This window comes from Solanum verrucosum, unplaced genomic scaffold, assembly GCF_900185275.1.
Source record: "Solanum verrucosum unplaced genomic scaffold, falcon-dt-bn FXZP01000016.1, whole genome shotgun sequence".
Taxonomy (NCBI): domain Eukaryota; kingdom Viridiplantae; phylum Streptophyta; class Magnoliopsida; order Solanales; family Solanaceae; genus Solanum; species Solanum verrucosum.
The window spans coordinates 827794-841793 of NW_026020243.1; the positions used below are offsets into that span (position 1 = coordinate 827794).

At 36.4% G+C, this 14000-nt stretch overlaps 1 protein-coding gene across 1 annotated transcript; it reads right to left on the reverse strand.

The window, feature by feature from the left end:
• Positions 1-1018: 1018 nt before the first annotated feature.
• On the reverse strand, positions 1019-13786 carry LOC125832980 (protein IQ-DOMAIN 5). Its single transcript, XM_049512146.1, has 7 exons — positions 13604-13786; positions 11096-11211; positions 10367-10621; positions 6209-6436; positions 5507-5620; positions 2126-2648; positions 1019-1555 (listed from the first exon to the last, which is right to left on the reverse strand). Exons 2-7 carry the CDS (start codon positions 11177-11179, stop codon positions 1413-1415), a joined length of 1347 nt encoding a protein of 448 aa, XP_049368103.1. The 5' UTR covers positions 11180-11211; positions 13604-13786; the 3' UTR covers positions 1019-1412.
• Between the last annotated feature and the right edge of the window lie 214 nt (positions 13787-14000).

Here is a 14000-nt window from a genome sequence, read left to right on the forward strand (position 1 = left end):
AAACTCTATTTTAATTCTTTTTTAGTTATATCATCGATGTAAAATATTCTATCGCTATCAGATCGCCCAACAAATTAGAACTCTTTCAAAGGTAAACTTTGTTATATCACCGATCTAAAGAATATTTTTTCACTATCAGACTTTTAAAGAACATATATAAATAAATCTCATCAAGATAGAAGACTTATAATTTAAAAATAAAATAAATATATATATTATAATGAGTAATTATGAAATGATAATATCAATAACTTCTTAAACCAACTACACATATAAGAATTAGTATGAATTTTCTTGAGATGATTGATATTTTTCTATTTTTAATAAATAAAAAATTCAAGTTCCAAATCTATAAAAATAGAAAAAAATCTTGTTGAAAATATGCGAATGCGTAAAGCTTAAAATAATGAACATGACAAGCTCGTGAAGTAGATTTGGCAATATGCTAAATAACATATAATAAGTAACTTCCTAGATGTGCAAAACATTTGTTGTGTTTGTTTTCTTGGACTAAACATAACGCAACATTTATTATGTTTGCCTTCATGTGCTACGTTCATGTATATAGTAACACGAAACATATTGATAAGGATCGTGATAGAGTGGTAAATACTTCTCCATCTTAATTAGAAGTTTTGGGTTCGAATTTCCTCGAGTACAAAGTCGTTTTTGTTAGGAAATGTTATAGCCCCAATGTGAGACTTCCTAGCGCGAATCTGAATTTTAATCGATCTCCAATACAAATATCAGATACAAAATGAAAAAAAATACGAAGGTGTCCTCTAACCTTGTGTTAAGTCTCCCAAAAGGTAACGGAGGTGTCCAAAGGTTTCCTCAATCCAGATAGAGATACCACTCTGGAAGGGTTAGAATTCTAACCTTGTGTCAGGACCTACTAGCCAAGGGACGATCTTAGGTAGACAGATTCTATGGGGCATAACCCCCCAAATGGAGACGTGCAAAGGTTCCCTGGGGCCAAACTGAGATCTTGTACATATCAAAGTAGAATACATAACAGTGAAGAGCACAATATGGTCTACAATCTCTAGATTAATGAATGAATCCTACATTCAGATCTTGTACAATACAACAAAGAAATTGGCAATCAAACTCACCAAATTCCCCAGTTTCAGCTCAAGAAAAGTGGCACAAAAGCAAATCCATCCTTTTTTACACTGGGAGGGAGGGGTAGAGAAAACAACGCTATTATATAAATTACACGAATTATGACAAGAATTGAAACAAATGCGAAGACGTTATTCAGGAGATGGCAGCAAGCTTCTCCTTTAACTCTGCCGTGGACACATCTCTAGAAGAACATACCATCGCTCCCCTTTAAGAAGGTTCCCTGTATTTACAAGCAAGGGTGACACTTGGATCTGAGATCGGAATCTTCAACGAGTACCTAAAAACTAATCAGCAGCCTGTTGTGAAACAGTTGCTGTAGACTTAGTATCAGTTTCGTTTAATTTGGACTTCTCCTTCAAAAGCTTCTGCGCACTAGATGTCCTTTTGATGGTTCTGCTTGGTTGTCTGGCTGTTTGAGGTGCAAGACCTGGCAAAAAGATGTCATAAAAATTAGTGCATACGGCACTAGTTGCAGGAATACTTGAACACCAGTGTGGTTACAGAATGTGCATTATCACTCTCACTACCATATTTGTCTGAAAAGACATACATATATTATAAATCTGTTCATGCCTATTCCTTCGGCATAGCGACAACAACTATGCCTCAGTCCCAAACATGTTGGGGTCGACAGTCGGCTATATGAATCCTTAATTCTTCATTTAATCTAAATTTCACATCATCATCATACTTGCATAAAATAAAAGTGAAAAATAAGTTGAAATATTTATAAATAATTTTCCTTCAGTATAGCATTCCGAAATTGATTACCTGTGTGAGGGCTTTGCCAAGAAATATTTAACAAGTTACAGTGCTACTTTTGCTTATTGACTAGGGGTATTTATATCTAGAGGAGACAGTAATTTCAATCAACAATATTTCGTCTTTATGCCAAACCAGAAGAAGTGGGCAAAACAAAGAGGGTCTATATTGTGTAGCATTTCCAGCGTCTTACACAAGACAATATCATTAAACGAGAGAGAGAGAGTTGACTTACCGCTACCAGGCAGAGACAATCTCTGTTTTCCTTGTTTATCAGAGGGAGTGGATCTCTCCTTAGGATTGCTGTGTGATCTAGGACCAAGGGCGGGTTTTGAACTAGCTTCCTCAACTAAATCTTCAAGATTTGGTTTGGACTTAGGTTTGTTAACTAATGCTGCAGGTGTTTCTTGTGTGCTTGCTGACACATTTGGGGAAGAACTGCAGCCATCAGAGAGCGATGCTGCTGCCTTTTCATTTGATTTTGAGTTACTGCTTGAATGAGATGGACCCACTCTATCATTGGCAAGAGTTGCAGTTGTTGGTTTTTTCCCAGCAAATTTAACCTGGTTCTTTATCCCGTTTATGGGATCAGCTGATTCATTTTCATTAGGCATAACCCCATCTCTCACATTAAGGTCTAGAAAACGATTTTCCCATGGGCGTACTGCCATCCATCTCTCTAACCAGTTCCAACCCCAGCTGCTTTTATCTGGTTCAAACCCAGAAAGTGTAGATTGCTGCCTGGATCCTGCCTGCCACTGCAGCACCAAACAAGAGTTTAATAAAGAAAAAAGAAAAGGTGCCTTGAAATGAAAGTATGGAACCTTGCCAAACCAACAAACAGCACCCACACCAACTTACCCAAAATAGTGTGGGATCTTAGGAGGGTAGTGTCACAGACCTTACCCCTACCTTGGCAGGTATAGAGGCTGTTTCCGATAGACCCTTGGCTTAAGGAAAGCAAAAACACAACATTTATGAAGACAAAAGCAGTAACGACAGTAGGCTAGTAAGAAAATAGAGGCATAAGAGACTAGTAATAGAAAACTAAGAATGAAAAATATGGAAATAGAAAAACAATAATAAATACCGAAAGTCCGAAATAATACAAATACTACTATCAGGAGAGACAAGATGCGAAACTATTTACTACTAGCCTTCTACCCAAATTTTCTACCTCCACACCCTCCTATCTAGGGTCATATCCTCCGTAAGCTAAAAGCTCACCATGTCCTGCCTAACCAGTATCATAAAATGACACCACAGTATTGGCAGCTATTTTTATTCTTCTATAGTTGTTCCTGAATTCTAACTAGAGGCACCATGTGTCCTTGAATACACACATAGCATATAACAAAAAAATGAAGAGAAAAGACCCAAGTAGCATATAGCAAAGGAAATAAAGAGGAGCCAACAATTACCAATATGAGCTACATATAAGAGGGTCTATCGGAAACATCAATCCCTACCCCACGTAGGTAGGGGTAGGGATAAGGTTTGTGTGCATCTTACCCTCCCCAGACCCCACTTGTGGGATAACACTGGGTATGTTTGTTGTTTGTTTATATAAAAGGGTTCTGAGTTTTTTCTCTACTAGTACTGCTGATACAAATGCTATGCATTATTTAGATTCAGATACATTTTAGCCTTACCAAATTGCACCAGCATTGAGGAAAATCTCAGCTGGTATACTAGTACTTAAACCATCATTGATGCATGTATATGACCTATTAGTTAAAAACACCTTTTGGTCATATTCTTGAATGTAAAAGCAGTTATAAATAAATCTCATGAAGGAACGAACACCTAAATAGGAATAAACCCATACAAACATGTGGTGTATTCCTTAATTTTATGACTTTTAATTGTTGGATAGTACTATTTATAAGCAAATTTCAAGATCTTTCCAAAAGCATTGACGAGTTTTAATTAGTTCCACGTCTATCATAACCTGGACCCACTCGCATCCCTAACCATGGTAAAGTTTACAATTCAAATGTCATAAGACGTGGATCCCCTTCTGGCAAGATTTCCAATAACAACCAACCATCTGCGCCACCAGGCCCCATACCTCTTCTTTCATGCACCCTAACCCTCCCTCTCATAATTCATAAGTGTGGAAAACCCAGCTCCTCTCTGATCAATAGCATATGGTAATACAATTTGAATGAGAGTGATTCATCCATCTTCACTGCAAACTCCTGCATCCTTTTATCTATTGTTCATCTGACAAGTATCTTTTTTGCCACCCTAATAATTTCTTCTCAATTCATTTAATGAGAAGGTTCCATAAAGCCTTAGTTGCGCGGACTCTTCACTTTTGATGCCACACCCGTCTCGGATTCTCCAAAAATACACTACTTTTGGTGAATCCGACACGCACCCGTTGGCATTTTTGAAGAGTCCAAGCAACATAGCATAAAGCTTGATGTATACTTCAAGCACCTAATAACAGGCCCAAATATGTAGTAGCCAGTAGGTAAAGCACCGCTGTGCAATTAAACAATTGTGCTAAATGTCATCCACCTCTCCTGGTGATAGGATCAGACATTTTCAGAAGTTGATCTTGAACTCCACCACCATCTGGAGCCAACAGTTAATTGTGTCTCAAGTGGATAAGGCAGGTCACATTAGCATCACAAAATACTAAAATATTGCCAGCAAATAGGAGATGCTTGTTCCTCATGTAGTGTCGTCCCTCCACCGATGTGTTGAAGGCTTGAAGCCCCTCAAGTAGCCTCCTGCCATCGCCTATTCATCATCTTACTCAACATTCCGTTAACGAAATAAAAGGTATGGGTGATAACGGATCCCATAGCTCAACCCCTGAGGCTTGAGCTCCCAAGAAAGTCATGCTGGCTGTGGATCTCTTTCCCCTCCTATTCTGCCTCTCTCAATTCCTCTCTTTATTCCCTCTCACATCTCCCCTACTTTCTTTATCATTTTCCCTTCCGGGAAAACTTGTCTCCAAAACTGTGGACGTATCTAAACTTAGTATGCCAACCATCATCCACCACCAAAAGATTCCCCCCCCCCCCCCCCCCCCACGAACACCCTCATCCACGGACATGGCATGCAGGCAAATAACACATTTATGAACCTTCCACATGTCTTAGTATCGTTCTGAAAATATTTAAACACCACATGTGCACCAGAACAACAGCAATGACGCCTTCTAAAGTTCTAGCTTCAAAACACCCTAAGTCCTAACTGTTCATTCCATCTTTCCAGCTTTAAAAAGCACCACCCAACCGTCTCCTTCCTACACAGAGGACTTTCATAGCTTGTTTCTCACTTGCAAACTGGGAAAGGAACCTTGTGTCTGTGGCAACATCTTCAAGTCAGAAATGACCTCCTGCTCCTCAGCTCCTCTAATGTTCAATCAAGAATCAACATCACAGATTTTTTAATGAATCAGGATTCAAAATCATATATCAAACTACACAGATCATATTTCAAAATATCGATATAAAGATTACATAGGCAGCTGCTTCTCTTACAGATTCTCAATTATATCTATCTAATCTGAAGTATTGCCTTCAAGATATCAGTTAAAAAACTGATACAGTAATGGAAACAGAACAAGCATCATCGAGAAGGATGATGAGATGCTTACCTGGTGAGCTAAAGCATAGGCCATTGCTCTTTCACGCTTAGCAGCTGCCTCTTGTCTCTTTAGCAACTTTTCTTGAATTTGCTCAACAGATCCAATACTGTCACACCAGCCCTCCTGTTAGAAAATTCAGCAGCAAAAAGGTGAGAAGCATGTTAATGTAAACAGTGTGGGCCTACCCACATAAGTTCCACCAGGCAATGCATAGTTTTACACTTGAAACTTTTTTTCACATTTTGGCACGAAAGCTCATGTCAGAAAGAGAAAACGAGAATTACTATGACTACAACTTGAATCACCCTTTAAAGTGGAAAAATCAAACATAAATTATGAAACTGATGACAAGAACAACCAAGAACCACAATATAACCTAATTTCTTGGCAACAACATTAAAATGATGAGGTGCCGATCAGTCCTTCTGGGACATCCATGTAGAACCTAATAGGAAAGTTTCACATGATTCAGTGCTATATCATATATTGTTGAACGATATCCACCATAAGCAAAATCTGTGGCAAATAATTCAGAAACCCAAAGCAAATTGGCAGCTGATGCCACTATTAAGAGACTTCGCATTGGAAAAAGGTAAGATTAACCACTTAGTAATATTATAACCTAGTGATAAATGCCATTGACACAAGTAATGGCCACTATGGAAATGTCAAAAGGGTATTTAAAGTAATAACAATTTAGAAGTTACTTACTTCGATTTCTCGTACGCGAGCATCATGTTCTAATTGTTGTTCAAGTTTCTGCTGTTCAGTTTGACTTTCCAGTGACATGCGAACACGTCTTGCTCGGACACGTGCCTGAACTCTCACCAAAGCTTGCATGCAACGGAGGGTAATTGCAGCTTGCTTTCTCACCGCATGACCCCTGACAAGGGCTTGTAGTCTCACCAATCCTTTTAAAGCCCGAAAAGCTCGCCTTGCCTGACCAGTGCCAAGATATCAACAAATAAGATTTAACGGCTGTTGCTTTTTCTAGTTAACAATTATCTCTTCAATTCTCTTAGTATGTTTCTACTCATCAACTGATAAGATTCATAAGAAACCAAAAACACAGTGGTTAACATATTATTCCAATATTGGGGTCAGAAGGTTTGTTCATATCCAAAAGCTTAATCTATGAGTCAGCTACCAAATTGGAAACTGGAGTTATGCAGGTTTTCCTGCCAAAATGTTGCAACCATACACCCATTCTCTATAACTCATCTGCTGATATTGTAACCATTTTTCCCCATATTTCCTTCAAAAGTAAATTCTACTCCCTCCATTTCAATTTAGACTCGGCACAATATTTAAGAAAATAAAGAAAACTTGTGAATTTTGTGGGTCATAAACTAAAGATAGGTGTAATCTATATCAACATCAACATTATATCAAAAACACAAAGGTCCTTAGAGAAATGTTGTTCGCCTTTTTTACCCTTCGTAAGTGTATTCTAAGTTGGATAAAATAGTAAATACAAATAAAGCTTTTTTAGTAAACACAGAAGTGGGCATGACAAAAAGGAAAGAGAAGAACAAGTAGGTTAATAGGAACAAAGCTGTCATAGGTTAAAAAAAGAAAAAGAATTAATGCGAGAACAAGTAGGAAACTTATTACTCCATCTGTCCCAATCTATATGACTCACTTTCCTTTTTAGTCAGTCCCAAAAAGAAGATATATTTCTATATTTAGTAAAAAATTAACTTTACAATGTCCATTTTACCCTAATGAAATGATTTATAGCCACACAAACATTTATGACTTATTTTAGACCACAAGTTTCAAAAGTCTTTCTTTCTTTCTTAAAACTCTGTGTCAAGTCAAACTTACTCATATAAGTTGGGACAGAGGGAGTACTATTCAATATCCCTATTAAAGAAGAAGTCAAATTGGCATACGTACAAAAGGAAATAAGAACAACAGAATAAGTAGGAATTTTTTTAGTAGTATTTAGTATCCCTATTATAGAGGGATTAAAACGTCCATTAATATCCCAATTTTTTATTCTCCGTGGACATCAATTGCTCCTCAACATGTGAGTTCTTTTTTTCTTTTATGACAAGGGAAACCTGCAGCCGCTACCCTTTGGATGCGCATAGGGTAAAACCCCCACTCCTATGCAATAGCTCGCAAACCACATAGGAGAGGTAACCCACACTAGGCAAGCCCGGTGCGACGAGCTCGACCCAGAAGGCAAATCCCTTGCTTTCGCTGGCAAGGGATTTCGAACTTGAGACCTCCAACATGGAAGTCTCAAGCCCAAACCACTGGGCCACCCCTAAGGGTCTCAACATGTGAGTTCTTTAAGCTATATTTATGTCATTCTATAGCATTTGGTAATTTTTTCTTGGTTTAGTTTGTCATTACTTTTGTTTTAAATTCTTTTATATGGTTTTGGAAGAATTGTTTTTTTCCTATCTTATTGACCCTCAAATTCAATTTCTTTTAGAAACAAAAGATTGTGATGGTTACAACTTTAGGTTAAAAGAGGATTCACGTTTGTCAAAATATCTTGACATCAGCATAGTATCAAAATTTTTGTTTTGGGTCAAACTTAATTTCAATATGGAATTATATATGACAAGCATTCATGTTTTCTTTCGTAGCCAATAACTTCTTTCAAATATTTGAGGCTACCGTCAATGTTTCGCTTTTTGTACCTTTCAAAAACAGATTTCACAATTAGACAAACTTGTAATTTAATAAAATTCCCTAATATATAATATTTTGAATTGATTGCAAATTAGAGTTTAAGTTCGGTGCATTGTTAGTGTATCCTTTTTCTACACCATCAGTAATTTCCAAGTAAATCCTTAAGTAATTAAAGTAAATTAATAATACCATTTTAAACAGGGTTATTCAAAATCAAACAAAAACTAATACCCAAACCAAAGAAATGCAATTGGCTTATTGGTAATGGGTTATTAGTTTAATTGTCCTATTAATGAGTTAACGGATAAGCCGATAGTAAATTTATAAATTATAATAATACCCTTTGATATATAAAGTCATCTACTTAGTTGTCCTATTAATGGGTTAACCGAAAAGCCGATAGAAAATTTATAAATTACAATAATACCCTTTGATAGATAAAGTCATCTACTTAGGGTTTAGTTCATACTTTTATTTCTCACTGTTTCGAACTATTAGTTATTCTATAAGGTAATGTTTGTTTTTGAGCAAGATGCAATCAACTAACTCATGTGCATGGTTTATTTGGTTTATCACTTTGTTTCTAAGTGATTTTAATTGAAGAAAAAAATTTCGTGTGAAATCCTAACAGTTAAATCGATAACCAAACCGATAAACCACTATCTTAACGATTCTATAATGGTTTAGTATGTTTACAAACTAATAATCAATAAATAGAACCAATAAACTTCAAAACCAAACCAAACCAATACGCAACCCTAAGATGTGTGATCCATGTTGATCTCCTTGTATACTAAAGATGTGTGATCTCCATGTTGCTTAAGTCACCTACTTAATTAAATTTCTCATACCTTCCATAGTAATAATGAATAGAAATGGGGATAGGGGATCTCCTTGATTAGGATAGAGAATTTCACAGAACTAATGCAGTATTTAATCCAACTATTCCACTTGCTTCCAAATCCCATTCTACCAAGCATCTAGATGAGGAAATTCTAGTTAGGTGGTCATATACTCTTTCAATATCTCGTTTGCAAACAATCCAAGGTTTGCATCTTCTATGTCTTGACTCTATACATTCATTTGCTATCAATACAACATCCATAATCTGTCTCCCCTTGATAAAAACCATCTGTTGTCTATCCAGTAGACCATGTAGATTATTGATTTCCATTTGTTTGATTGGGCAAGGGGTGGACTTGTATTTAGTAATTTGATCCCAGAATAACTTCTTTTTTGACAAGTTTTGGTCCCACGAAATTTCTGTAATAGAGGAATAGTCATACAACTTTCCACACATGACGACATTTCCCATTGGCAGAAAGAGATCAAAAGTAAGTAAGCTCTTACCCAAAAGATTGTGTTACAGTCATTAAGGATGTCAATTACTCAAATTCTTGAAAGTTCATATCTCATGTCTATTTAGGCTGCACTATCCTATCCTATGTAGTGGTTAGTGGTAGAAGAAATCTGTTTCTAAGATGGTCAATAATAGCTGAAAGAATTATGTTTTATTGCATATATACATTGACATCATATCCATGTTTAAAAAATGTGCATATAACACCTAAAATAATTAGCTGAAAGAATTATGTTTTATTCCGATCCTGTCATTATATATAAGCAAACTATTGAAACTAGGGAGTACCAAGACATGATGGCTAAATTTAGACTTGAGTTAACAACAACAACAACATGCCCAATGTGATTCCACAGGCCACAAGTGGGGTCAGGAAAGGTGAGGTGTACGTAGACCTTACCCGTACCTTGTGTGAAGTAGAGAGATTGTTTCCGATAGACCCTCGGCTCAAGGAGTTTACTATGATTTGAGTGACTTTAGCAAAATGTATTTTCTGTAGTACTGAGAAATCTCTTTCTTATATACTCAGGATATGCGCTAGAAATTACGCCACGAAAACTCACAAGGATAACTTTAACAGAAGACCGTCTTTTGTACTTTCTCTACTTCATCAATAATGAATTTTGTTTTGCTTTCCAAAATAACTATGGCAAAAGGCATCTGATTATAAACCCTAAATATCATCTTGAAACGTTCTAGAGAGTTCCAGATAGACCTCAAGTAGTTCAATTAAGCCGTGGTAAGTGCTCGACCCATTGACATTCTACAAAAAGAAGTGTACCAGGACCAAAAGCACAACTAAGCGGGCATCGCATATATTTCAGTTAGCTAAATTTACAAGCTGACAGCTAATTCAGTACCAGAAATCCCCTGAAAGCTGTTTGGATGCGTATAGCTGCCAACTCCTCTCTCATATTTTGCTTAACTAGAGGGGCATGATGCAATTGATGTGAACTTGAAGGGGAGCTGGAAGCAACTGGAACTGATGTGCTGCTTATATCTTCAATTGATCCAGCACCAGCATCATTATAAGTTAGCTCCTTTTGAAGTAGGTTGGAATCGATCTCAACAGAGTGTTTTCTCCGGTGCCAAAACTTCCCAGTCCCTCCAGATTTCTGTTACAGTATAAAACAAGTTCCGATTAAGGATTGCATTGCCTTGAAATAAACAGGCATGGATGATCCCGAAATAAGTTACATATTGTTTCATAAACAAACAGACTGAAAAACCTTTCAAAATTAATCAATAGATCCAATCATAATGTAAGCATCTACAAAGCAAAAAAATTGTGTTTGATACATGTCAATTGGCGAAGAGATGAGATAGCCAATTGAGAACATATTCAACATCAGTCACTTCAGATTCCAGAGGACTGAAGTGCAAAGACGAAAGCTAACTTCTTTTGAGAAAGTGATATTACTCGAGAATAAGCCTGTCTCTTTATGATGTAGAGATGACACCAAAGAATATACAAGTAGTTTGCTGAAGATGTAGAAGCATTGATTAAGATACTCAACGAAATCCAACAGTTTCAGCCATCAAAGACATACCCAGGAAAGAAATAACAACAAAAAGAAAATGTTACCCACATTTTCCTCTTTTTCTGAAGAATGAGACTTTTCTGACTTCTTTAAGCCGACCAGTGCTCTAATCCATTTGCCTGAGACACCCATGCTATACTAGCTTTGGCTTTACCCACTTGCACCTGAAACAGGAAAATTTCACGAATTTAATTATTTTGTGAACTGGGAAAACCTCAACCACCAGTCCAGAAGAAATAGTACGTGATAACTACAAGTATTAATTTTTTTTATGATAGGAGCTGTGTAAAATGGACTGCTTAAGTAACTGAAATAGAGGGATGACGTTATTTAGTTCTCAACTCAGAGGCAAACCTGCGATTATTTAGCTTATCCAAGAGGTGAAAACAGGTAACAGTATGAATACAATGCACAAAATCAACAGCCACAACGACAGTATCAGTAGAGTAACTTTCAAAGATGGTTATCAGTAGAGAACAGATCAATAAAATGGTGCTATCTATAAACCAAATTATGATCAGAAAAATCATAAACATCCTTTGAAGTGACTACTCACCAACATTGTGACCAAAGGTTTCATAGTATCATCTTTTCAATTAGTAGTGGAACACAGCATGTTGTGTCAATACAACTATAACATTTCCCTGATATATTATACCAATTTCAAGCACATATCAGGTGAGTAATGTACATTAAATCTCATATCTTCGGCAGTCCCTTGGGGAATGTTTCAACAGATTTCCACAAGCCGTACATTTCTCAACAAGGACTATCTATAAATTACTATCTAGCCCAAAGTTCCAAACTTTACTACTATCCTAGCTGAACATGTAACTTTCATTTCCCAAATTTAGGGCAATCATAAACCAAAAATAAGAAGAACCCACTTCAATTTACAGAACTCTTTACAAAATATTGATTATTTGCAAGCTAAAAGTAAAGCCAGCAGAAGAAACAACTAAGCCCAACAACAATGCAGAACTTTGTCGAACATTGTTAATTTTTTTTTGATGAAGCAAGAGAATTACATTAAAAGGCATCAAGACGATGCAGACAAAATCACAGGGAATAAAAGTGAACATTGTTGAATTTACAACTCCCATAACCAAAAAAGATAACCGAAATCAGTTTTCCATGGAACATTGTCCACCGGGATACAATCTCCTAGCACGACAAAGCACTTTCCTAAGGCATGGAACGTCTAATTCTTTGGTCTAACTTCAGCAATCCCTTACGGAATGTTTTAAACAGATATCCACAATGCCATACATTTCTCAACAAGAGCTATCTTATCTAAAGTTCCAAACTTTACTATCTGCTGAACTCCACAACACATGACATGTAACTTTCATTTCCAAAATTTAGGGCAATCATAAACTGCAATAAGAAGAACCCACTTCAATTTATAGAACTTTTTACCAAAATATTGATTAATTACAAACTAAAAGTAAAACCAGCAGAAGAAACAACAATGCAGATATTTAAATCACCAATTAGCAAATATTGTTGAATTTACTGAACTCTATTAAACCAAAAAAGATAAACAAAACCGGTTTTCCATGGAATATTGTTCAACGTACAGAAGGCCAGTCTCGAAGCATAACAAAGCACTTTCCTAGGGCATGGAATGTCTAATTCTATGGTCTAACTTCAGCAATCCTTTAAGGCATTTTTCAACAGATATCCACAATGCCATACATTTCTCAAGAAGGGCTAACTATAAAATTAACTATCTAACCCAAAGTTCCAAACTTTCCTGCTATCCAAGCTGAACTCTACAACACATGACATGTAACTTTCATTTCCCCAATTTAGGGCAATAATAAACCGAAAATAAGAAGAACCCACTTCAATTTACCAAAACATTGCTTAATTGCGAACTAAAAGTAAAACCACCAGAAGAACAACTAAGCCCAACAACAATGCAGATCTTTAGATCGCCAATTAGCAAACATTGTTGAATTTACTGAACTCAATTAAACCAAAAGATATATCCGAAAACCAGTTTTCCATGGAACATTGTTCACCGGGATAGAAGGCCAGTTTCCTAACACCGCAAAACACTCTCCTACGGCATGAAATGTTTAATTCTTCAGTCTAACTTCAGCAATCCCCTAAGGAATGTTTTAAAGAGATATCCACAATGTCATACATTTTTCAACAAGGGCTATCCATAAATTAACTATCTAACCCAAAGTTCCAAACTTTACTACAATACACATATAAATTCCAATTCCATAAGACAAAAATCAGAAGAACCCACTTCAATTTACAAAACTTTTTACTAAAACACTAACTAATTGCAAACAAAATCTAAAACCAGCAGAAGAAACAACAAATCCCAACAACAATGCAGATCTTTAGATCACCAATTAACCAACATTGTTGAATTTACAACAACAACAGCATACCCAGTGTAATTCCACAATTGGGGTTCGCCATTGTTGAATGTACTAAACTTAAATTAAACCCAAAAAGATAACCCAGTTGTCTGAATTGCACATCAACTTTAAAATCAAATGCCAAAACAACAAAACAACAAGAAAGCAAACCAACCTTCGGTTTTTCCTGTTTGGTTGAAACAGATCGATCTATCAATAAGTCAACTAAAATTCAAAATTGAAGTCAACCCAATTCTCATCTCGAACAATCTTAGAACCCCAAGTGTGAATTTCTATAATCTATCCAAAAAAACAAAAAAAAAAGTGGTAAGTAGTAGCAGTAGTACTGTAAGGAGGAGTAATGCGTTTTGAGTAAGCAGCAAAGTGTGAGGGGTGATGCCAGCTAATGCTTAGGTGGGGGTGGGGTGGGGTTAAACGGTGTCGTTATAGGGTGGCCAGGGTCGGTAGCGTAACGTCGTTTTCAGAGCAAGCAACCAAGAGTCAATCACGGGATTTCCTCATCCAACAGAAAACTGGTATGCAAATTGGAATTTTTGGAACTTGGGTAATTA

Bases quoted from the DNA above. Each gene is read 5' to 3' on its own strand.
- LOC125832980 (XM_049512146.1), bottom strand. From the start codon at position 11,179: ATGGGTGTCTCAGGCAAATGGATTAGAGCACTGGTCGGCTTAAAGAAG. The intron at 10,622-11,095 runs GTGGGTAACATT...ATACTGTAACAG, and splicing joins CTTCAGAAAAAGAGGAAAAT to AAATCTGGAGGGACTGGGAA. The intron at 2,649-5,506 runs GTAAGCATCTCA...TTGGTGCTGCAG, and splicing joins CCTATGCTTTAGCTCACCAG to TGGCAGGCAGGATCCAGGCA.